Source organism: Barbus barbus (assembly GCF_936440315.1).
Source record: "Barbus barbus genome assembly, chromosome: 5".
NCBI classification, from domain to species: domain Eukaryota; kingdom Metazoa; phylum Chordata; class Actinopteri; order Cypriniformes; family Cyprinidae; genus Barbus; species Barbus barbus.
Window position 1 is genome coordinate 31888427 of NC_136733.1, and position 25317 is coordinate 31913743.

General features: G+C 36.7%; 4 protein-coding genes and 1 pseudogene across 8 annotated transcripts in view; 1 reads left to right on the forward strand and 4 right to left on the reverse strand.

Moving 5' to 3' along the window:
* The window catches only part of LOC306870050 (EMI domain-containing protein 1-like), an 87888-nt gene extending 85840 nt beyond the window's left edge, over positions 1-2048 (reverse strand). For all 3 annotated transcript variants that reach the window (XR_013784232.1, XM_079417087.1, XM_079417086.1), the window contains exon 1: positions 1530-2048. Coding sequence is in view for 2 of the 3 variants with exons in the window: in XM_079417087.1 (XP_079273213.1) it covers positions 1530-1699 (170 nt within the window). In the remaining variant the exon portion in view is untranslated. The remainder of the gene's footprint in view (positions 1-1529) is intronic.
* Positions 2049-8040: 5992 nt separating this feature from the next.
* On the reverse strand, positions 8041-10521 carry LOC306869711 (patatin-like phospholipase domain-containing protein 7). The gene is made up of 8 exons (XM_079416591.1): positions 10460-10521; positions 10237-10386; positions 10090-10153; positions 9244-9461; positions 9108-9161; positions 8916-9033; positions 8700-8827; positions 8041-8621 (listed from the first exon to the last, which is right to left on the reverse strand). Exons 4-8 carry the CDS (start codon positions 9331-9333, stop codon positions 8553-8555), a joined length of 459 nt encoding a protein of 152 aa, XP_079272717.1. The 5' UTR covers positions 9334-9461; positions 10090-10153; positions 10237-10386; positions 10460-10521; the 3' UTR covers positions 8041-8552.
* Positions 10522-12161: 1640 nt separating this feature from the next.
* LOC306869712 (diphthine methyltransferase-like) lies at positions 12162-16798 on the reverse strand (annotated as a pseudogene). The gene is made up of 12 exons (XR_013785820.1): positions 16677-16798; positions 16262-16346; positions 15334-15428; positions 15109-15265; positions 14659-14727; positions 14456-14521; positions 13971-14143; positions 13210-13391; positions 13001-13083; positions 12795-12880; positions 12654-12696; positions 12162-12265 (listed from the first exon to the last, which is right to left on the reverse strand). The product of XR_013785820.1 is annotated as a diphthine methyltransferase-like (transcript).
* A 277-nt stretch (positions 16799-17075) lies between these two features.
* Positions 17076-19172, forward strand: LOC306869710 (protein PAXX-like). Its single transcript, XM_079416590.1, has 7 exons — positions 17076-17312; positions 17864-17924; positions 18001-18050; positions 18152-18336; positions 18425-18475; positions 18718-18808; positions 18913-19172. Exons 1-7 carry the CDS (start codon positions 17200-17202, stop codon positions 18956-18958), a joined length of 597 nt encoding a protein of 198 aa, XP_079272716.1. The 5' UTR covers positions 17076-17199; the 3' UTR covers positions 18959-19172.
* Positions 19173-19240: 68 nt separating this feature from the next.
* LOC306869220 (ATP-binding cassette sub-family A member 2-like) overlaps positions 19241-25317 on the reverse strand; it is a 68054-nt gene continuing 61977 nt past the window's right edge. For both annotated transcript variants that reach the window (XM_079415891.1, XM_079415890.1), the window contains 6 exons: positions 24312-24415; positions 24141-24233; positions 23950-24052; positions 23510-23647; positions 23131-23340; positions 19241-21285 (listed from right to left, as the gene is read on the reverse strand). In XM_079415891.1, the coding sequence (XP_079272017.1) occupies positions 21250-21285; positions 23131-23340; positions 23510-23647; positions 23950-24052; positions 24141-24233; positions 24312-24415 (684 nt within the window). In that variant the 3' untranslated portion in view covers positions 19241-21249. The remainder of the gene's footprint in view (positions 21286-23130; positions 23341-23509; positions 23648-23949; positions 24053-24140; positions 24234-24311; positions 24416-25317) is intronic.

Consider the following 25317-nt stretch of genomic DNA (forward strand, 5'->3'; position numbering starts at 1 on the left):
CGAACATGATTTACTATATAAACAAGTAAACTCAAAGCAGCTGCATCTTGAGTATTTCAAACGTCCTAAAGTATAAACACAGACTTTGTTCTTTATATCTACAGTTATATTGCATCTCTCAGTAAACAGTGCTGCCTAACCAAGGCATCTCAAAGATGTCTGTGACCTCTCCTCACTGAATCATCAGACAGCAGTCCAATAAACTTCTCTCTCACAGCATGTAGACGATGCAGCTGCATGTGTTTAGTAAACACCGTCTGTTTCATCAGTCTGTGACTGATGGGAGGAGGGGGTGAGAGATCAAACCATCAGCACAGAGAGCGAAGACGACTCAACACCTGCATACTTCAGAGACACCTCACAACAACTCTAAGCCATTTACCCAAATAGAGTAAATATTTACATGAAGATATGAGGGTCAGATCAAGGCCATAAGCTGTGGTCACAGGTCAGTCAAGGTGATGAGGTCTGGACAGAAGTGGAGGGCTCACATGTTGGATGATGTTTTGCCTAATTTCTTGCCTTGTTATGTCTCAAAAAAGCCTAATCAACCACATGCAAAGCCAGCACGAGAGGAGGGAAATGAAAAAGATCATATACTGATAAAAGAAAACACTGTTGATTACATCTGATTTAGCATTTCAAAAAAAGCTTGCCTGAATATAAACCTGAAAGCAAGACTGCATAAATATGCAAATATTCAAAAGCTCTCTGTCCTGATGAATGGGCGAGTTGAAGTTTGAATAAGTCTGGACAGTGATTCTAAAACATTTTACGCATGTTTTAACTGGAATAAACCATGGACAAAGGTACAGACAGGAGAGATGGGTGTTCCCCCATCTCAGGAAAGAGGAAACAGACTGTCAGACTCACAACAGGAGCATTAGGTGGAGAGCAGGGATATCAGAAATGCATTTAGATAGAAGTACAAACAGAGTAAAATAAAACTGATTAATAGTTTATTCTCACAATATATCAGTCTTTATTCATCTACAAAATGCCACAGTTATAAGCAAGTTACCAGCTGTCATTCAATTCTGCTGTGTGCTCTTCTGGAAATCCCATCTTAAACTGGTATCTGTTTTGGAGCATGTTGGTTTCTAGCTGGTCATCATCAGCTAGGCTAATTGACCAGCCACAATGTTTTAGAAACTAGCTTAACTTTCTGGTCCATTAGTTACTGACCAGCTTGGACCAAATAGGTTTTCACACAGCTGAATTTTTCAAATGGGAATGTAGCAAATTCAACAAACATTGAAATATGAATTTACATATCTCAGCTCTTTATACACTAACGGGTTGCCTCTTGTTGAAATATTTTAACGGTTATCTATTTTGTGTGAAAAGGAGCATATGCTACTTTTCCCCTTAGAAATCTTTACAGTGTTTGACTGTCAGCAAACAATCGATAAAAAGTAGCTAGTTGAAGTGGACATAAATGGCAAACATTACTCGAAACAATGTAAAACTTCAACTGACAACTACTGCTTGTACAACAAGTTACTTCTGTAATGTTATATAAACCTTACCTCTTCGACTGATCTTTGTGGAGTGCTGTCCCGGTCTGGTATTTGTAAACTCCGGGTCCCCACGTCCCCTGAACGCATGTCAGCCACAGTATCAGCAGCAGCAGCAGCGTCCTCAGGAGGAAAGAGCTCCGGTGAACCGCAGACACCGAGCGCCCGTCACCCGCTCCCATTTCAGCCGGAGACCCTAGTCAGCAAAATACCTCTCCTATTACTGTCCCGCTTATGTTCAAACTGTGACTAGAGGACAGATATACGACTCGCAAAACTAATTTCTGAACTGCCGTTTCTCTTACGAGCATTAAAATAATAAGTTTTGTTTATGTGCACTGTTGCGTCTCAAACACGAGTTAAAGTTTCAGAGGATTGTCATCGGCAGACCCCGCCACAAATAAATCTCCTCACAAAGTTTGCTCGCAAACCGCAAGACAAACGTTTCTTAGCAGCCAACCAAACCGGTCCCGCCTCACTACTCCATCTCTGTCTCTGTCTGTACGTTACGGTATATTTCTTGACTACATCAACACAATGGGCAAGAAAGCTGTTTTATAGTCGCCTTGAGTCCCACAGCCCGTGTAGTTTTTTTTCCCCACCCAGCCCAGTTCCCTCTCCCTCTGTCCTCTCACACATGCAGCACTGCTCTTGCAGTGAAAACTTTTACACATGCAATTATGCACAGAATTATGCTGGTCTCATTTTAAAAATAAAAAAAGAGCCATAGAAGGCTAATGAGCACATCAATACTCACAGAAATGACAACTGTCTCCTGAGGTTCAGAAGCGACCTGAGCAATGTCTCACACTATGCTCAAAATATCCAAGATACCAAAATTTACAATCAACATGACCTCTATAAAATAATCTCATCAATATGTTCTTCCAAGACACATGCTATCAATATAAAAATAAAAAAAGGTTAAAAAAAACCTCATCACTTGTTTCATTTGTGTGTTTTTATATCTCCCAAGAAATATTAGGTGAAACATCTAAGACAAAGTTAATGCTTTAGGAATTTGTATTTGTATAATTTTCATTGTTACTTGCACTGATGCCAGAGCAAATAATAAAAAAAAACATTTATTTTAAGTTGACCTTGTTTCCTTTTCTATTCACTAATGAAGTAATGGTAGAAACATTTCCAATTTATATTTATTTATTAACAATAACAAAAATAAAGGTTCCAAACGTTTTCACAGCAACGTCATATTTAGAACCATTTTGGGTTCCCCACAGAACCCTTTAGTAAACCGTTCAAAAGAACAATTTTTTCTTTGAGTGAAAACATTTTAATAATCAAAAGAAACTTTTACCACTATAAAGAACCTTTTGTGCAATGTTAAAGGCTCCTTGTGGATCCACACTGTCAAAAAATGGATCCCTAAAGGTACACTTTTTGCACAACAGCTTGTCACTAAGTCTTTGTCCTTATCATCCCTGAAAGTTGCATACCTTAGAGTAGTTCTTAAGGTACTACTTTGAATCTTTTAGGTGTACTGTAAATAAGGAGTTAAGGGTAGGCTACTGCCTCAGTGACAAGCTGTTGTACCCCTAAATGTAATTTTTTCCTAATATTTCAGACTATAAAGCCTTTCATACTAAAGATAATTTCAACTGTGTTTTACGGTTCTCCCAATGCATTTTATAAAAAAATCTTTTTTTTTCCTTCTCAGTTATTTGGTCGACCCCCATTATAAATGATAAATAAACAAAAGAGGTGCTAAAGCATTCTTTTCAGCATCGGTCTCGCCTCTTCATATGCTTACAGTTCAGATGGCTTAATGAGTCATACGACTGCCATAACATGAAAACCTCCTCCAGAAGACAAAGCACAGTCTAACGTCTGGATAGCATCCAGAACAGGGCAAGGGGAGAGAGCGATACAGAACGAGAACCTCAGGAACATGGTTTACTCTAACCTCTCCTCTGCCCAGTGAAAACAGGGAACTAAGGGGTTTCTGAAAACCACAAAACTGTGGTCCACGTCCAAGTTAAACACGTGGCTCAGCAGGCAAGATGGACTCCAGCCCACTCATCTATATCTGAGGTCGAGGTGACTACGCTCGGCGGACCCCCTGACAGCCAGAGAATAAGCAAAGCACGGAGCAGGGGCATCAATCACACAGGCCGCCAAGATCTGCAGGTGTTGAGGGGATGCCACTTGTCATACATTGTTTGACATGTTTGACTAAAATAAAGGGCAACAATGAACTAGCAGAATGTGAGGTACTGACAATGGAAAGTAAAATTAGTGCATCATATCCTGTGTTTGATTAAATAGGCTTTATTCCTGCTGCCAGATTTGGTCAAAAAGAAGCAAGAAGGAAAGTTACGACGAGGGGGTGTGCAACATCTCAGCACTTTAAGTTTGGTGTGCGTCCGTGGCATTTTAAAAAGCAGCCATGCCAACCCGGCACTGGAGCATTTCAGGGTTAATATAAATCCCTGCTGTGGAAGATATCTGAAAATAATCTGGGCTTCAAAAGAAATAAAAAGTTAGGCCGGTAGTGGTAGGAGTCTTTGAATTAACAAACTCTCTTGTTTTGCTACTCGATTTTCTGTCTTCATCGCTCCACTGAGAAATTAAAGCTTGTTGTGGCATAATAATGTTGGAAACAAAATGTAAAATGCTAATTATTGCCCAGCTCTAATCTGCTAAATTGTGGCTATAAAAAAAAATGTCGATATTAAGATATTACAATTATTAACATTGTGATTTTCTGCAAAGCTGCTTTGTGCTATAAAGTGCTACACAAATAAATTTGGCTTGATTTCGACTTGACAAATTTTTTTAGCAAATTCAATTTGGGTTGAACAGATTATCTGAAAAGGTTTCACTTGGTCAGTTGTAAGAAAAGGTTTGTAGTTTACGCAGACAAAACGTTTCTGCTTTGAAATCCATAAAAAATGAGTCCCATTCACTTCTACACTAAGTGCCTCACCGCAATACTGTAGTGTGTCCTTTCATTACGCTACAAATGCTGAAAATTGAGCTTAACCTGTACTGAACCTGAAATATTTCTAAAAATGAAGCCACCTTATTGTTTCCTCTGATTATTTACCATTCCATCTAAAATTCCTCTGTTTCCCGCTTCATTTCATCAGAGTTGTTAAACACACTCTTTATAGCTTTGAATTGATTGTGTAAACTTTTAAAAGTGCCCCCAATGAGCGTTCCTTGTGGTCACCTCTATTGTTAACGGAGTTCCTGGTGCAAACATTGAGCACTTGTTGGCACTTAAAACATTCTGGAAACAAGGATTTAGAACTTAGTGTTGGCAAAGCTGCCTGTATGTTCTCTACGCTGTGTTGGAAAGATTTTGTCCCACTTAATTATAAAGAATCGGCTCACCTGGCCATAATTCATCTATTTTTAACAAGGAGAACAAAGAATCAGCCAGACTCAAGACAAAAAAAAAGAGGAGAGGAAGAATAAAAAGAGGTGGAAAAGTTCCTTTCTGCTCTATTTGATACAGATACAGACGCTTGCTTTCTCTTGGGCAAACTTTGAGCTTTCAGAAGCAGGAAACATATATCAAGCTCTATAAGAATGGGTCGAATTCCTCTGGTGACCCACAGGTTATGTATGAAAAATGTGATATGCCAAACCGAAGCATAAACATATGCAGATCGGACATGAAAAGACATGCATCTTAAATTTATGCTCTCATATCCATATCCTGTACGTATATATGCCATATGAGTTATGTTATGATGAATATGAATATGAATATGATGAATATGTCCGAATATGAATATGATGAATATGTCCGCCCTGACTGATGTGCTTTTTTTCTTTGAGGTTTTGTTGGAGAATGTACTGTTGAACAGGACCATGAGTGAGGGGTCTGGGGGAAGCCTCAGATGGGAGCTGGTACGGATGCCTGGGTGAAACAATCTATAGAAAGAAATGTTAGGACTGTAATTAAGTGAACACAAAGCAGCCCCTCTTTCTCCTACTGGTACCATCCCCCATGATTCTGAAGGCCCATGGGTGTCAGAACCGTCATGCAGAATCATATAGACAGAAGAGTAAATAAAGAGATCTATCCTCTGAGATTATATATATCAGGGTCTGGAGAGGGACCAGGAGATCGAGGTGAGATGGGGTGCATGAGCTGTGCTGGCAGGAGTCCAGACATCAGACAAACAGAGAGACAAGAATATAGTTGTGTTCTGCTTCTTGTGGCTCAATGGTACCACAAGACACTAGTTTGGAGTGTGCTGCCTCCTAGTGGTACACACACACACACACACACACACACACGTTGGTTTTTGTGGTTTATGGGGACTCTCAACATAAACCATAGGCGTAATGGTTTTTATACTGAACAAACTGTGTGTGCTATTGCCCTACACCAACCCTACACCTAAACTTAGCCCTCACAGGAGACTTTGTGCATTTTTAGATTTTCAAAAAAAACACCATTTAGTATGTTTTTTAAGCCTTTTGAATTACGGGGACATAGGCAGTGTCCTCATAAACCACCTTCATATTGTAATAGCTCTGTCATACCCATGTCATTATACAAATTTGTGTCCTCATAAACCACATAAACATGCACACACACACGCACGCACACACACACAGTGTATATATAGAATAGAATACAAAACTTATTTTAGATTTTTACATTTTATATAATTTGCAATGGCAAACATAACATATTACTGTAAATTAGCAATATAAGTGTAGTTTTGACTAGTGATCTTAAAAGTTTTTGGCCCCACTGTATATATTTTAATCTTAAAATCTTGACTGGCCAGCTTGTGTCTAGACTGTCTCTAGCTCCTCTCGCAGAACTAAGTTTTACAGGAGCATATAAAGACTCCGGAAGGCTGGGTAAGAACATCAGTTTATCATTATAGATCGTAAAATGTGTTTCCTTTATGCTCAGCTTCAGCTTCTTACAATTTAAAGGCAAGGAGATGAGGAGATGCACATTACAGTATATAATACAGAAGTAAAAAACCTAAATCCCTTAAATGTAAATCAGAGGAGTGTCACTTTAATTTGACTTCCATGCAGGTCTAAAGCAGTTAAGTGTGTTGTGGAAGTCTTTAATGAATGGAGTGGTGAGCCACAGACGGAACTCTGTGTGAGGTTTACTGATTATTTCCAGTGATTCCTCCAGGTCTTTCATTTTCACTAATAAGTTGAGACGTATTCACCAAGTTTTGGTGAAATCTCCTTCCACTTTCTCAAAATGTGTGTTTAATAACATACAGTTTTGGTAGACATTGTCATTTACAAAATATGTTTTATATATTCATTATAAATACTGACAAATCCACCATTAACTTCTACGAATGAGTTAAGATGTTCAAACGTTGATAAAACAGCGTATTTTTAAGCACATCCGATATGTATACTCTACCAATTAAATGCTTGTTGTCAGTAAATTTTTTTAAATGTATTTTTTATTTTCTTGAAAAAGAAATTAATACTTTTATTCCGCTTTTATTAAATGTTGTTCTTTTGAACCGCTTTTATTAAATGTTGTTCTAAATGATCATGTGACACTGAAGACTGGAGTAATGGCTATTGAAAATGTAGCTTTGCATCACAGGAATTAATTAAATTTTAATATATATTAAAATAGGAAACAGCTGTTTTAAATTGTCATAATATTTCCCAATATTACTGTTCTGTATTTATTTAATCTAATAAATGCAGCCTTTGTAAGCATTAGAGTCTTCTTACAAAAACATTAACAAATCTTACTGACCCCAACTCGTTGAGGTCAGCTATTTTTAAATTTCTACAATTTTGTGCAATTCCCCCCAACAAAGGGCATTTCAGCTTATGAACAACAACATATTTACTTCTACTTCAACATATTTCTAACCTCTGCACCTCCACAGTAGAGATGGCTGAAACCCTGATTCAGTCAGATTTTTATTCAGCTTCTCTTCTCACTGGTTGCAGCACATTTTGATCTTGTCATGCAGTCAGTTAATTCTGAAGATCACTGGAGGTGAAAGGCACAAATGAGAGACATGTCACTATCAATCTGCGAATCAAACCCTTGGTAGGAAGCAAATTTCAGAGATCTCAGAGTGCCAGATCAATAAAGAACCAGTCACTCATGCCAACCAGAATAAAGTTTGAAAACACTGACCTTTGTCATAAGTTCTTCAGCAGTATATGAGGAAATACCATCGCCTGTGTAGGGGGGTCTTGGTATCTTAACTTTGACTGGAGTTACAAAGATGGAGATAGCATCATGGTTTTAGTGATAGTGTACAGTATTTATTTTCTGTAGTTGCAGAATAAGTTTTCATAAATTATTCCCCAACACTGAATTGAAAACATTTAGTAAGGCCTTGTCCAAGGTCCTGAAAATGATTTTGCCGTGACTGCTTCATTTTTGAGGAAGACACTACAGATCCAGATATTTCAGGCATCTTGACATGTTTTCATAGTACAATAACCTCTCGTTTCAGAAGATGAAGGAAAATGATTCCTCATCATGTGAGATACTAGATATCTAGTATTTAACAATCAACCAAATATTCAGACAACTATGAACTTTTAATAAGGCAAATAACACATTAAGACATTGTCAGCTGCTTCAATCAACACTTCACCCAAAATCCACAATAAAAGGATGGTTTATATCGTGATTTACCAACATATAAATGGCTACAAATACTGAAATCAGAATATCAGTTATCTCAGTTCTGTTTACTAGTTCATCATTCTCTTCTGGTTATAACCCAGTTGGACTAGTGTTAACTTCACATACTAAAAGTAAAGGCAAGAAAGCCACTTTGTTTCAGAGTTTTATCAATTGTTACTGGACTCTGAGACAGCTTGGTGTTGTGTTAGCAATCCTTCCCAAAGAATAAAAAATGAGAGTGGTTGCTTGCTTTTTCTCTTAAGCACATGTTAGTTTCTAACAATTCAAGTAAGTCAATTCCAATACTGATAATGTTACTTATTAAAATCCTCAAAAACCCTTATAAAGGCTTTAAATACTTAAAAGAAGAAAAAAAAACAGAACATCTTGGAAAAAAGTATTTGATGTCAGGTGGTATGATGGCTGTTGTGGTTGAGTACTCGATGTCGCCTTGTCCTGATCTCCATTTCATCATCCTGTTTAAAAGTTATAAATCGTAAGTATTATGATTAACCATACGAAAAAAAAAAAAACCATGCACCCAGTTATCTTACTGTATCTGCGGTCTCATCCTCTTCATCTTCAGTATGCTCACGGTGTTCACTGTTTGGATTGGACAGATCAAATTCTGATAGCACTGCATCTTCATCATAGTCATAGTCTGTCTGGTACTCAGACTCATCTGTGTGTGTTAGTGAATGTAAGAAACAAAACAAAGATGAACAAACGGCATGGAGAAAGGACATGAGTGAAGATCATCCATTTCTCACCATCCACCACGGTCTGCTTCATTGGCTCTATTCTGGACACTATTTCAGCTAGATCAGTGAAAGAAGCATTGGGACAGGTCATCTGGAAGGTAGCTAATCGTGGAATTAGTTTGTGATGCTGCATAAGAAATAAGCAAAGCTTAAAATAAGGAATTCCTCTTGATGTTGGTCTTTGAGCATTGTCTCTCTCACCCCACTCCGACACCACACGTCAAACACGGTCTTCCCATGCTGGTAGCCAACGTCCTGCAATAACAGAAAAAAAGTCATTGCTGCAGTCAAGACCAAGGCAAAAGAAGTTTCTATGAGATGATGACAGCCCACTCACAGCAAACTCATCAAATTTGCCAAAGTCCAGTGTGCCATAGCGATCTATGGGCGGTCGCAGGTACTCGCAGTATTCGCTGTCTTTTACCATCTCCAGCTGATGCACAGAACACACATAAGCCAGACGGGTCTGTATCTCTGCCACGTTCAACACCTAGAGGATCCACAGGAATCCCTGCCTCACTCAACGCCCGAATGATGCCCACTTGAGAGCAGCCTCTGTGGGTACAGTGTGTTTTCATATTCACATATTGGCTTAGAGTACTTAGTTGAGCATTGTGTTATATTAGTATTTTTGGTTACACTTTATTTCGATAGTCCACTTTAGACATGCTACTAACTATAAACTTTAGTCTCTTTCAGTTGCAGAAAAATGGTAAGGAATGCAGAAGTTGCTTCAGTGTTTTTCTTTGCATGAGTGTAAAAGTTAAGCAGGCCATAAAGATTTGTAAGGTAATGAATTTAGCTAGAAGTTAACACCTACATCTGCACATGCAGATGCTAACGTTACAAAGGAAGCCTGTGAAATAAAGAACATTCATGATGTAGTAGTGTGTCCAAAATCTGGCATAATGTGTTTACACATTTCTATTAAATAATATAAGTATATTTTTCACATGCATTTCCCAGTGCATAGTATACAAGTATCCACCTTTTTCTTCCTGTAAAAATGGGCTAGCCATTTGTAAAGTCTGTGGGTCTAGCTTCCGGTCTCATCCGCGTCCAGCTATTTTTAGCTGTACAAAACAGTTTGTTTTGCTGCTTGATATTGAAAATTGGTGTCTCACCATATTATTTTAATGCATTATCTTAAATATTGAAAGAAAAAGGTGGATACAACTCTCACCTGTCCAAGGCTGCAACACCCAGCCGCTGTCTGATGACGTCACTGGTTAGGAGCAAAGTGGGGCCTAATTAAAAAGTTAAGACAGTCAACTTAGTATTAGCTTTACTTTGAAGCAAATTAAGGAGGGAAAAGAGATCAATAGCTGACCAATAGCACTGAGAGCATGCTGCAGCTCCAGCGTGAAGGCGGTCAAAGGCACCTCCTCAGACACAGGAAGTATGGCGACCGTTGACAGATTGGCAGATGGGTTACCTGCGTCCCACTTACTGCTAGGGGTGTGAAAACCCAGACTGCGTACTGTGAAGGTCATTAATGTACATTAGGGAAAATACAAAACACAAACACACAGAAATGTTTCATAAACACACACCTGATAGTGGACCATTCACTTGCTGCATGTTGCCCAAGATTTTCTGCCCAAGAAGATGAATCAGGCGAGTCACAACCTATGAAGGAGTGTGACGTGTTAATATATATGCAACAGAATATCATGATGTGTTAATGATTTTCTTTAAATGGTCTAACCTGTGGGTATTTCCTCTTAATAGAGTTAAGAGCTCCTTCAGGCAGTTTGGATAGTTCAGAGTCTCGGACTGCATGGACTGTAGTGGCTCTGTTTAAATGAGTCAAAGCTTCCACTTAACACCAGCACACACATTTTTAAAAGATGGAAACTACAGCAGGAGTTTTTACTAAACACTCCACAAAATTATCTAAAATGATTGTTTCCTTTCATTTATTTCCTATTAAAACATTTTCAATATAATCGGTAACACTTGACTTAAAGCATTTATGTATAGTGTATTTTAAAGGGTTATTAAGGGGTATAATACAATAAAATTATTTATAATGTACATTATATCTTGTAAATAATTCTAATTAAATGTAAATATTGTAACAATTAATTGATAAGTGTTATAATGTATTAACTGTAGTTACAATTATCCGTGCAATTGTACAATGCATTATAAGGTGCATTACAATACATAATTAATGCATTAAAACTACTTTTATAATGCATTATACATAAAGGCTTTAAGTAAAGTGTTGCCAATATATCTTCTAAAATTGTATTTTATCAACTTTTGAAAGTACACCAGTATATAGACAGGCACAAACATACACACACCTCCACTTACCACACCAATGAGGTCTCCCCGCCCATACTCTCCTGCAAGCTCTTTTTTCCCATCATCCTTCATGATGACAGAACGCAGACATCCACTAAGAACAATGAAAGTGCTGTCTGACTTATCACCTTGTCTGAGAAAGACAAAAGAGAAAAATGAAAGTATTACTTGAAATATATTTTACATGCACTTTCAAGTTCTTACAACACCGGAAAGCAGAACAGTGACCTTTGACATAGAGATCTGGAACTGAGAGATTGTATTGGAAAAGTGTGCTTACCTATAGACAGCCCGTCCGGCTTCCAGTGCCAGCCAGTCCAGGGCAAAGTCAATCTGTCGGACAAAGGAGGAGACCCTCCGTACCACTGTGTGAGCTACATTTAACACCATCCGAGGCTCAGCACGCATTATCCTAGTGGATAAAACACACATGTTAAGCAGTGTTCTGATACACTATACTTCATTTTATACAATCTTAAATTATTGCATAATTATTTTTTAATTTACATTTTTTTGTATAATAATTTAGTTTTTATTGAATTATGTCCTACAAAACAGCCAAAGAGTAATTAAAAATGCTGAAAAACATTTACATAAAAACCTGTCTCCATAGGGTTTAATAAACCCAAAAGGGTTTGGTGTCTATACTTCATTTTCAGAAGCAGTTTATAAATACTGGAAAGCATCAAATGATGAATTTTTCTCAACAAATGATGAATTTTTCTGCATAATAGTCTTGGATTTTGTTGGATTTGTCCTTACAGCTGGTGGGGAGTACATTTGCTAGAATTTTTTAATTGTCTTAAGTGAAATTTGGTGAGCATCACATACTCATAGAAGTGTGTTTTGGAGATAGACAGGAAGCTGCAGTCACGGTGGGCACGCACAGAAAAAATGAGAGGCTCTCCTGTGAGAGTGGCCCACCATCTCAAGTGGCCCACCATCTCTCCAGGGTGAGTCACAAGAAGACACGTTTCGTTCTCTCTGTCAATCAGTCTCTGGTACACATGGAGAGTTCCTGAGATGACAAACTGCACGCTCCCATCCTGTCACAGACACAAAGAAGAAACAGATTAACATGTGACTTGAAATTGATAATTACACTACAGGGTAGTTAAAGTCACAGGTATCTTTCTACCTGATCTCCTTCGCTTGCAACAACAGAGCCTGCCTTAACTTGTCTCAGAGTCACCCTATCATCCAGAAGACTGGGGTCCTTGAGCACAGTTACATTTTTATATTACATAAAAATCCAGGGCAAACATTATAACTACATCAAACTTCTTACTTCAGTAGATCAATATATAAAATGCGGCCTGACCTGAAGCTGAATAATTTTAAGCAAGTCCTTCTTGGCAGCTTGGAAAATGGCATTAACTTTACAATGGTGCATGTGGCTGGATTGCCCCCCAGTGTCTGAGTAGTGAAACACACCTGAAGGAGAATGTTGCATTGTCACCGACTTCTTCCGTATGGACTGGATGAGAAACAAAAGGAACACTTAAGGTATACAAGAAAAAGAAGGACAGTTTATGGCTTTTTTATGTGTGTTATAAAATTACACCAATAAGGTACCTTATGAATGGTAATAGGACTTGTAGGGGCTTCCTCTTTTGTAATGCGTGCCCTGTCAAAGGCCATATTGTGGTCAGGAGAACCAGCTGGAAGATAAGCACACATTAGCACACTTAAAAATGTTCATTGTAAATGTTTTCAACCATTTTGAACAAGGTCGAAGTCAGTACTGGGTATTTTGTCAAAGGTGCATGGTGAAGCACTACCATGGGCGCAACGAAAGGTGTTGACAGTGAGCGAGACTTCCTGAATGAAGCGGTAGGACTTTCTGTACGATGCTTCCCACCATCTTAAAAAAACAAAAGAGAAAATAAGACCTAAAGGCTGTTTTATAACTCTTAGTGATTAATTAGGATAATATTAGGAAAGTTTGAACAAAATTGTACAGATTAAAGTTATTGATTAGCCTACTTACGGACAGCACTTTGGTTCATTCTAATGGCTTTGAAAGTGCTTTATAAATAAAAGTTGAGTTGAGTTCTTGAGGAGAGGGGGGTGTGGAGTTGCTTAGGGGGAGTCTGGACCAGTGTGCTCCATATGCTAAGGAGTTATGTAGAATATAGGAGGCCAGAACTGGGCATGGTGCATCTTGTCTCTCTACAAACATGAATATTAGGGGAAAAAACAGCATAAAGAGTAGAATTCAAAAATCGAGAACTGTTCAAACGTTAGGGATTGGTAAGATTTTTAATGTTTTTAAAAAGAAGTCTCTCAGGCTCATTTATTTGATCAAAAATACAGTAAAAACAGTAATATTGTCAAATGTTATTGCAGTTTAAAATAACTTCTATTATAACATTTTAAAATGTTATTTATTCAAGTGATGGTTAAGTTTTCAGCAGCCATTATTCTTCAGTGACAGTTGATCCTTCAAAAATCATTTTTATATCCCAATTTGGTGCTCAAGGAACACTTATTATTAATAATGATGAAAACTTGCTGGTTAATATTTTTTTCCATGCAAACCACGATACATTTTTAGATAGATAGATATATAGATAGAACAGTATTTAATTGAAATAGAAATAACATAACTATGTCTCTTTTGATAAATGTAATGCATTCTTGGTGAATAATAGAACTGATTTCTTAAAAAAAAAAAAAAAAACATTGACCCCACACTTTTGATCAGTAGCGTACATTTTGTAATTGCCATATATTAAGAGTAATTCTTACCAATAGCTTTCTGGCAGTGGAGGATATGGAAATCATTATGCATGCATGCAGCTAGCAACAGGTGCTCTTGACTGTGGTGCCACTTGAGTCTCCACACACCTCCACCTACTGCAGTCTCACTCAAGGGCTGCTTCACGTTCCTCCCGTCCCAGAGCAACACGTGCTCATCATAGCTGCAAGAGGCACAAACACATAAACCGCTACACTGTTGACAGCAGTCAATGGACATTTTTTGCCCATGACATTAAACAAATGTGACCACACATTAATACAGCTGCTGAGGGAGTAACTATAAATTCTTTCTTCTGACTGCCATAATCCATTTATCTATAGCTTTTTTAAATCTTTTGAAAAATGGAAATGCAATCAAGGTATATATATAATTTTTTATTTTTTTGCTGGAGCAAATGGGAATGCAAAAAAGATATTTGTTACAGTTTCCCATGTACCCCAGTCGAGGGTTTTTTTGACTGAGAAGCACTTACCTTCCTGAGGCTAGTATGTGCTCTGGATGGGGGTTACGGTGTATGCTGCATACTCCCATAGTGTGTCTGTGACCGGAGAGCAGTATTTACAATGACTGCATAAACAGCATGAACAGTCATATAGAACATAATTAAGTTAAACAGTGACTCAGTAAATGCTATAAGTAATGCTGCTGGCTGAAAAACCATAGCTTGTGTCTGACCTCTTGCTGGTGAAGGTAGAGGAAGAGGGACCCATTCTCAGATCCCAGCCCTTTAGTTTACATCACCACCTGGGACAGCAGATACACAAAAGTTCTGATGGTCAGAAATACTTTTACATAAAATCAAACCAATGCATTCAAACCATTTCAGTATTGTATTGTATACTATTAATACATTGAATTTGCTGATAGTTTTATATTTTCAATTTGAATTTTAAGTACAATTTAGTAACTTTTCAGCTTGTAATTTTTTTTATATATTTCTATTTAGCTTTATTTCCCCCCTGTTTCTTTTAGTTAGTTGACAAGTTTTTTCCCCTACATTTTTTAATCTCAGCTTTATTTCAAAGAACAAAAAAGTTTTAATAGTGTATAAATTACCGTGAATAAATGAGCATACAGGCAACAGCACCACAAACAGCTCCTTTTGCTTGCTCTTTTTCCTCATACCTGAATAAACAATCTGTATCTCCCAGTAACTAAATGCTGAGATCCAAGCTTCAAAGTCATGAGCTTTCCACTGACACACAGCAGTTAAACTGGCTTCCCTTAGAGACAGCGCTGTGAACGAGCCACTCGAGTCACTGGACACCACACGCCATCACTGCTGCAAAAACACAACAGTAACCATTATATACAGAGACAATGCAATACTAAATCATCAATGACGAGCACACCTTACCTCTCCCTGTGGACCAGTCTAAAGACAAGGCCAGTCTGTCAGGACCCAACTCTGTGCTCAACTCGTACTCCAGACCGCACATGCCCTGCTACTGGAGACACAGTCCAGACAGGCAGAAGACACTTAATGAAGTACAAATACAATAAAATGCAGTGTCCAATGCCTACAGTAAACATTAAACTGCTAATTTTGTCTGGCCAGAGGATAATGACACTATTTCAACAAACTATTTCCCCGTCTAAATACTGTAAAGCTGATATAAAGCCACTCAGCTTTATATCAAGCCGATGTAAAGCTGCTTTGACACAATTTGTATTGTTAAAAGTGCTATACAAATAATAGTGACTTGACTTAGAAGAAAGAAAGAAAGTATTTAAAGCAGTGGCTCTCAACCAGGGTACCTCAAAGGAATCCACAGGATGACTTTAAATGAGATAGATAGATTAATGAATAAAAGTACTGACTGAGTGACATGTATGAATTTCTTTCTTCTGTTGAACATAAAAACATATTTTGAAGAATGTGGGTAACCAAACAGCTGCTGGTCCCCATTGACTTTCGTACTATGGAAGTCAATGGAGACCAGCAAAAAGAAATTCATACAGGTTTGGAACAACTTGAGGGTGAGTAAATAATGACAATTTTCATTTCTGGGTATTAAATTAATATGATAAATAATATAATATATTTAATAATAATTTGAATATTAAACTTAATTATTTAACCTTATTAACATATTTCCTTTTTATTCTAACTTTTTTTAGAGATCAACATCTAGTCATACATTTCCAGCATAATTCCAGGGGCTGGGTTTTTCTTTGATTATTATAATTGGTGGTGTAAATAGAGATGAACTTTGATTATATCAGGAACAGTCCTTGAATGTGAATTTCACCATGCAGCATGAGAGGCATTTGTCACCTGAGGTATCATAAGCTTGTACAACTGGATTTCTCCACCTGCAGTGGCCATACCCAACATTGGCTCTGATATCGGCACGTGACACCTGAGAAATTAAAACAAATAAAAACACTCATAATTCATGTTTATTGGCCAGTTACATAAAGCATTTGACTCGGCATCAACTCCATTACTCCAACTCACTCTTCACACACTCCCATTATATACATATGGTGTGTAAAGGTGTAGGTGAAGAGTGAATTGTAGTGAGCAGAATGAATAGTGAGATTCACTTACCATTTCAGGTCGAGTATAGCAGGAGAGTCTATCCTCTGAGTCTCAGTGGTTTGCTGTTAACAGAAAACACTGTTTCAACCTAGAACTGATACCACACAATACCATAAGCTAAAGCCGAAAGATATTTGCATTAAGTTACCTTCTCATCGTCCCACATGCCAGAACATGAGACCACTGTATTAATGGGCACCACTCCACGGTATCAGCGCTTAACTCCGCGTCAAACACCTGCAGGGTTCGGGTTCGAGACTGCCAACCCATTTAAGCGGCTCGGCATAATATGAAGCAACTACAGTAACTGACCAAGAAATTACTGACTGTAGGCGTACTGTCAGTCTGTGACCCCTAACGTTACATGCATGCTGCACGCTAGACCAACTGTCATTAAATATTTTATCTAAAATTGTAATTTTATATCATTTTTTATTTTAAACGAATAGTATATATTATAACTTGGTATCAAATATTAGTTTCCAGGTCATAAACATTTTCGTGTAACTTCGCCTTTTATCGTTTTTATCGTAGCACAACTACTTCCGGGTTGCTGAGATCTGACTGGCTGAGCGTTTAAATCGCGCCCTTGTTGATGACGAGGAGCAGTTCCTGGTTGAGAAGCATGTAGTTTTCAATTTTGTTTTTATGTGATTTTACGTTAAATCAGTATGGAACAAAACTCCGAGTCAAAAGCTGTCCTTTGCACATTGCTGGATAAAAACGATCAGTCCAAATATGTGTTTTTTACGCAAAAGCGATCAGCAGGAGACATAAACATAGGGTGAGTTGTTCACATGAAAGCAGTATGATATGCAGTACTGCTTTTAAAATTACATATATATTTTTTTTTTGTTGCGTGCGCAGTTATAAATTCAGGTTAAATAAACCAGTGTTGTAGTATTTTTAATATACTATTATTGTATTTATTCATATTTTGAATTTGCTTTTGTTTTTATATTTTCAGTTTAGTATTTTTACGCGGTTTTGTCATTATTATTATTATTATTATTACTATTATTATTTAAATATTTCTATTTAGCTTTAATTTATTTAATTTTTGTAATTCAAGTAGTTCAGCTTAAACTTACTCCAGGTGGTTGCTTTGGTCTTTCAAGGTTTTTTATGCAACAGTTGTATTTTATTTTATTTCAATTTTATTTTCTGTATATAATTAATTCTATATATTATATTCGGTATATATATTTTTGATACATTTTTTGTTAACACTAAATTACACACTCATATCAGTTGGCTACAACATTTGTCAATAATAATAATACATATTATGAATTGTATATAATTGTATATATCATGATGTCCCGTTTGCCGTAGACTTACCAATGGTGAAGATGTTTGGAAAACACATCTTTCAGAGGAGATTCTGTCTCAGTTTGTAAGGATTTTTTTCTTTCTACATGACAGATATTTGTTTCTTATAACAATAATACAATGCTTTTATTTCTTTACAGTTTAAGAAATTTTCATTGAAGTCCACAGAGGATTATACCTTCAATCTCAAGTGAGTTGCAATCTGAGGGCCAATTAATGAATCAAAAATCTGATGTCTCGGTTGGCAAGATCTACTGTCCTCTGAGTACCGTCTCTTGTGTATGTGGACAGATGTGCGTGTAAAGCTGGCAGAGCATTTGTGAAGCTGCAGGAGGACAGTGCTGTGCTGCATTTAGGAGCGGAGCCCACAGACCTCAGTCTGTCCCTGTCAAAACTCAAAGACTCAGAGGGAAGGACAGAAGTCAAGGAACTGCTTTTTAACATGGCTGACAGCTTGCAACAGCTAGAAAGTCAAGGCAAGCAAATATATTTTCATTTATTCTACTCATTTTCAAAATAATAAAACCCTGTCATACTAAATGTTTGCTATTTTATCATTTTTAGGTTCTTCATCCTCATTTAGTCCAGTCAAGAGTCCTCAGAAAAGGAGTTCTGGTAAGTTAATGCAGTAACTTTTAAGCATGCTAGCTGTCAAATGGATCTAAATAACTTGTTAAACATCCAGGGGGGCCTTATAAATCTTTAACTGATTTAGTTATATTATCAATCTTAATTAAACTGCTAAAAAGGGCTTTTTTAAATTTATTATTTGTTTATTTTATTACATCAGAAGTATCAGTGGTGTACTGTATATCAGAATTACTTGTCTAATTGTCCAAGCTTATTTCTTGTTTTAGAATTTGAACCTAGGAAACAGCATAAGGGTCCAGTAGTAGCAGTCAGAAAACGTCTTCCTGGAGATTCTCTCATCAACCCAGGAACAAAAAGGTGAATATTTTCATTGATTTTAGTCTCCAAAACAAATGAATAACAATCTGTGAATATCTTACACGGGGTATTCTGCTCACTGAACATTTCTGTTTATTTTATAGAAAGAAACCTGCAACAGGTGTGGCTTTTGATGAAGACAACGAATGAAGTCAACACGACCACAGAGTTTTATAAAAACATGAATTGTACCTTTTTAACCAACTCAACACTATCTGTTTTTAAAATGTAGCTTGGATAGAAATCACAGTGTGTACTGTTTTAAGTCATCATGTACCGTTTAAGGTTTTAATAAATGACATAAAATAATTTCCTCCTACTTTTTTCCTTTTGAAATGTGTTGCTAATAAAAATATTTATTTTTAAATAACTGTGTTCACTGAGAATGTTATTTTCAGCAAAAGAGTAGACAAAAAAAATTGAGTCCGAAAATCAATTTAACAATTTATTGATTTAATTTTTCTCTTTTCTCCCTGTTAATATTAAAAACATCAGTTCATCCCAGTTAGCACAAGATTATAGAAACAATAAAAGTAATTTAAAACAAGCTGAAAAGGTCCAGTCAATCTTGTTACAAGGGAATCCACCTGAACATAGGTATTACTGGATGAAAAATTTTTCAGAAATATCGAATCATATTCACATGTACTGAATTTACATTCCAACGCACTTACAAGAAAGATAAAACTAAATCATCTCCTTAACCATAATGCTATTTTATATGATACAGAACCACACTCGTGTTTGCTGGTGTCTTAAATCACTGCACATGTTAATTTCCAAAGTGAAAAGCAGCTTGCACTGATCTTTAGTTAGGCTGTTGAGGTTCTCCGTTAGCAGGAAATATATTGTGAAGTGGCCCAGACGCCTGATCAATATGTAAATAAGTGTTCAGTAGGTCAGTTTTCACATAGCTGGTCACAATTAATTTGCACATTTCAAAAACTACGCTTCATTTCCCTTTGGTCATCGTACATGAAAATGCACCAAGGGCCTCCTTATCGGTCTCTGCTTTCCTCTCTTTGAGGAGCTCCCAAATATCAATCATACTCTTTTACGCAGTAATGTCAGAAAAATAAGACACCATTATAGTACTAAGTGCAGACAACTGTGCAAGATTCAGAGATTAAGCACGGTTAGACTGTCACTGAGCAATAGGACCTAACCGTCATGTACATCACTGACATGAAGGAGAAGCATCATTTCTTTTCAAATGAACAATACGATCGACTAATTTCAGGTCAAAACTAAAAATGTACACTTGTTACATTACAGTGCAAAGGACAAAACCACCTGCTATTCAATAAACAAACATTTCAAGGGTTCTCATAAATACAATAATCAATAGCAATGACCTGATTTCTGTCTATCTGTAATAATAGTGACTAAGAGCTCACTTTTGGCTTCACAGTGATAGCGTGACAATTATGAACTTTCTACTGACATCTGGTGTAGGAGCTCTTTAAACTGACATCTGGTATTACTCAGCTTTTAACCATGATGCAACGTAAATTTTCCACCGAGACAGACACTGGTATCAATTACAACTCATATCAGAATTCATTCATCAAAAAAAGAGAGAACCCCCTGGTTTGGGAGACACAAAAGTCAGCACAAAACACGTATGCCGTTTACATTCAATTACAAGACCATATATATTTCCATAGCAGGGCTGGTTCGGTACGGTTCAACTAAAGGCCTTTGAATCGGTCACGAGTCATTCACTATTGAGTGTCCGATTTCAAAACTTCAATGAAGGTGCACAGGTACATTTGCATTCTTCCACAAGAACAACAGGTCTGTTCAAAACATTTAAGCATAGTAAAATTTCTTCAACCCACAACACGACAGGCTTGTCTTTTATAGCATGCTCTCAATCAACAGAGTAGGTCCGAGTAAAGAAAAAAGATTAGTTTAAACTCAACGTGAGGATAAACAAGTTGCAGAGGCTGAACCCATTCGAGTCCTATTCCTTGAGGGATGATTATATTATGACAATCAACACTATAATTAAAACAATTCAACATGTGATTCGTTTAAAGATAGTATGATCATATTCAAATTTAAAGCGATACCAAAATAAACCATACGGCCGGTATATAGCCTATCTAAGAAATACATTCTCTTTAATTCCCATCCAGCAGGCTTGAATATAAAGTACAGTAATACACGATTCCATAAACCATCATCTCCGAAATGCAGGAGGGGAGGCCTGATCACGTCCAGGCACCGACTGTGTCCGCATCTCTATCCCAGAAGAGCCGTTCTCTCGCTCCGCTACTGAAGTGCAAATGGAAACAAGAACAACCCACTCATTGGGCCAGAGAGATGGATCCTCTCCAGCAAGAAAAAACGCACAAATGTCTTTCACCATACAGACACGGGTCTGAACTTGAGGCTTATTTTTTAACATCTCTCCGTCTGTGAGATTAACAGCTGTTTCAGCACAAAGTGTCCGTATTAAATGACAACTGCACCTGTGAGAAGGCAAAATAAACATGACAGAGAAATATTTTAAATAATGTAGTTTAATAGTCTTGTATTAATTGCTGTTCTTTTAACTCTTTTCTATTTGTCAAATAATCCTGAAAAAAATAAGTCACAGTTTCCGCAAATATATTAAGCAGGAAAACGTTTCAATTGTGATAATATAAAAATGTTTCTTGAGCACCAACTCAGCATGCACTCTTAAAAATAAAGATTCTTTATTGGCATCAAGGGTTCCACAAAGAACCTTTACCATCCATGGAACCTTTTTATTCCACAAAAAGTTCTTTACAGTGGGAAAAGTTTCTTAAGATTATTAAAATGTTCTTCACACTAAGAGAAAATGGTTCTTTAAGAACTGTTCACTGAAAGGTTCTTTGGGGAACCAAAACTGGTTCTTCTATGGCATTGCTGTGAAAACCCCCTTTTGGAAATGTTATTATTCAGCGTAATTAAAATGATGTGTTAAAGCTGCAGTCCGTAAGTTTTGCCTCTTTGTCGCCATCTCTGTTTGAAAACCTGGAATTGCAGTTACTTGCGGAATTATCTTGCTTGTGTGGGCTGTGCTCCGACGCGGATAAATATAATGTTTTGAGGTGAATGTGGCAGTCAGTCACCGCACCGGTGTGGATGTTTACTGTACTTCTCAATCACAGATTCTAGTCTATGTCTTGGAATATATGACCCAAATAAGAATTTTCCCCGTATATTGCCATCTGAACAAGTAAGTAACAAGTCTGCCACGTTTGTTCTGACCAACTGAAGAAAAAAGCATTACAATAAATCGCACTACCAATGGTGATTAAATCTAACGATTGGTTAGCTCATATCACATCAAACCGTGCAAATTATTATTATTGTAATACTTTATTCTCAAATTATTAATGCTCCCTTCGAACTGGTTTTCTTTAAAATACAAATCTTGTGTAATCCCAGGCTATCTGTAATCAGCACATTTAAAACTGGAATATAATTTAATTTCATTCACATGTGTTTCATAAACACATAATACTTTCTGGATTACAATCCACCATCAAAATGATACATTTAATTATTCTAGCTGCTGTGAGAAAAGGCTAAACGATCTGCCACCTGCAGGATCCTCACGAGCGATAGCCTACAAGCCGGGACATCTTTGTGTTTGCAGACGTGACGTAATGACGCAGTGCCATGCTCCAATTTCCCGCGAAAACCTACCCATACTACTCAAATTAAAAACATTATTATAAGCTAACCGTTGTGAATCGGAAGGAAGGCGATAGTTTTAAACACTGGCTGGTTATGTACTTGCTCAAATATTGATTTCGGATCATTTTTAACCAAAAAAAAGTTACGGACTGCCCGATAAATTGTAATAATATTTCATAATATTTCTGTTTCTACTGTTTTTGTAATTTTATTTTTGATCAAATAAATGAAGCTTTATAAGAAACCCATTTCAAAAACATAAAATCTCCAAACTTTTGAACAGCAGTGTAATATTTTGTTTAGTATGTTGTACAATTTTTGAACGTTTAATAGTAGTATCTTGCCTCATTTTTGTCTTCCATCGTTTTACAAAAGTTATTGTTAACTTGTGAGATTATTAAACATTATAATCCATTTAATTTACTTTGTGACATTCCAACAGCCACAGCCTGATTCTGAATCCATAAGAAATTTTATTTGCTGTATCATTTTTTAATAGAATAAAGCTTTCTAATAACAAATGTATTTATAAATCATAACCAAATAAATCATAACCAAAGTCTCTTGCAGACTGTGCCAAGCAGATTTAATTGAATTATCTTTTCAAGTGAAATATAGTTTGTATGCGCCTGTGTCACAAGTCTTACCCTCTCTTCCTCAAAGCTGATCAGTCCTTCATCATCATCACTCTCAAGTTCTTCTGGCTCTTCACTTACGAGAGCGTTGAGTTCTGTGTTAGTGGGACGCGGCCGGAGGATGCCGAGCAGCCGCTGCAGTGGTGACTGACCAGCACTAGATGGGGAACTTTCTTGCTGTTCTAAGTTATCGCTTTGCTTTTTTGCAAAGTTGACAAAGACCTAAAAAAAAAAAAGAATAGAAAAGAAAATACTACTTTAATTGTTACAGTATGTAGCTTTTGAATTTATATTTAACACATTTAGTTAATATTTTGCATCAATAACTACTGTCTGTTCACTTTCAATATTGACATTTTTCTTTCATTATTAGTCACTGAGGTATACTTACGTTGTCCAAAGTTGTCTGGCTGACAGAATAATCTTCGATGCTCAGCACTTCGACCACCTGCTCCATTTTGCTGAAGACCTGAGCCAGAGAGATGCTCTCTGACTTCAGCTGGTACTGAATCTTTGTGTGGTGCCGCTCCTTATGTGAAAGAATACGCAGAAGTTTACAATTTTTACTGCAAGCAAAGCAAGCTCAAAATATATGCACATGTACACTTAGTTTTGTCAGCACTGCACAAAAACACCTTGTGAGAGCTTCTTGCGACTTTGAAAACTCATCGTCTTTTATATTACAATCCAAACTGACAACGTGGAGGTACTTGTATACCACGGCCATCTGTTTTGGAGAAATTGCAGCTGATGCACGGCAAATATGAAATATTTGCATTTCCAGTGTCCTTAAAATGACCTTTATATATGTATTTCCAGTCAAAATCTCACCTTTAGGATGGCCTCTGGAAAATTCCTGTTGAAAAACCGTATCACTTCCTTGATGCTAGCGGTGGTCTTAGTGCGTACTGTTATCATGTATCCATCCCCAAATCTGAAAAAAATTTATTAATTAATTAAAGAACAAACAGTGAGAACTGCAGTCCTGTATCACACATTACAGTGCCTGAGACTTTTCAAACCTGTTTTTGAGATGCTGGATGCTTCCTAGGCACTTGAACCTGCCGTTAACCATGATGCCGAGTCTCGTACACAAAGCTTCACACTCCTCCATACTGCAAACAAATACATCAGCACATTAGTGTTATTAAAACTAAATGTAAAACAGAAATTAAGACTTATAGTTACCACACCTGTGTGATGTCAACAACACAGAGCGTCCGGTCTTGATGATGTCAAGAATCAGATTCCATAAAAAACGACGAGCCTTTGGGTCCATACCTGTGGTGGGCTCATCCTATAACCAAAAACAACAGATCACGAAAAAAATCATGTTTAGACCATTTTACAGTAATTAAACTCATCTCAGCTGTAAAAATTCAATCCAGTCTTGTTTTAAGGATGTTTTGATATTCCTTACTGGAAAACATATTCGATTACTTGAAACACTTTTTATTAACAAGTTTGTTAACAAGAAGGGACTTGTGTTCAGATAGTATATTTTTAGTTGTATTTTTCTTACCCTGTTGACAAATAGTTTTTTCTTTTTTTAAGAATAAATCCTAAATAATCTTGTGACATTTGTTTTTAAAATAGTGTAAAAATAGCACATTTTCCTGGAGTTTTAAGCTTAATAAATCACTAATAGAGTAAAAACAATCAGCTTAATTCAAGACATATTCTATATTCTGTCAAAAAATACCATGTATTTTTAATACTGAAAATTAATCAGTAGCTTCATTAGCATAGCAACACGATAACATCAAAATTTCCAAAATAAAACATAAAATAGCGCAAGATAATCCTTGTTTATTTATTTATATATTATTTACACGTACATTTACCAACATTTGATTGAGGTTTATGCTTAAAGAATCAGAAAAAAACCTTAGTTCGAGATATACTCTACATTCAGCCAAAAATACCTTGCATTTTAAGCAATTCAAATTAAGCAATACCGTCGTTAGTATACCCTAGTGAAAAATAAATATACTAAAATGGATTTTAAATACATTTATTTCATGCTAAGTATAATACAAATACATTTACATATTTATGTGCTTAATAAAAATGCACTGCAATTGTACTTCCTCACTGGAGAGGATCCGTCTCTCTGGCCAAGTGAGTGGGACATTTTTGTTTTTAAAATAGTGTAAAAATAATTAAGAATGATTTTTGTTTTTTTTTAACCATAAATCA

Coding starts and splice junctions, on each gene's coding strand:
- LOC306869711 (XM_079416591.1), bottom strand. CDS start 9,333: ATGGTAAAAGACAGCGAATACTGCGAGTACCTGCGACCGCCCATAGAT. Junction 9,162..9,243: donor GCAAATTTGATGAGTTTGCT/GTGAGTGGGCTG, acceptor CTGTTATTGCAG/GACGTTGGCTACCAGCATGG. Junction 8,828..8,915: donor GAAGCAGACCGTGGTGGATG/GTGAGAAATGGA, acceptor TAACACACACAG/ATGAGTCTGAGTACCAGACA.
- LOC306869710 (XM_079416590.1), top strand. CDS start 17,200: ATGGAACAAAACTCCGAGTCAAAAGCTGTCCTTTGCACATTGCTGGAT. Junction 17,313..17,863: donor GCAGGAGACATAAACATAGG/GTGAGTTGTTCA, acceptor CGTTTGCCGTAG/ACTTACCAATGGTGAAGATG. Junction 18,809..18,912: donor ATCAACCCAGGAACAAAAAG/GTGAATATTTTC, acceptor TTTATTTTATAG/AAAGAAACCTGCAACAGGTG.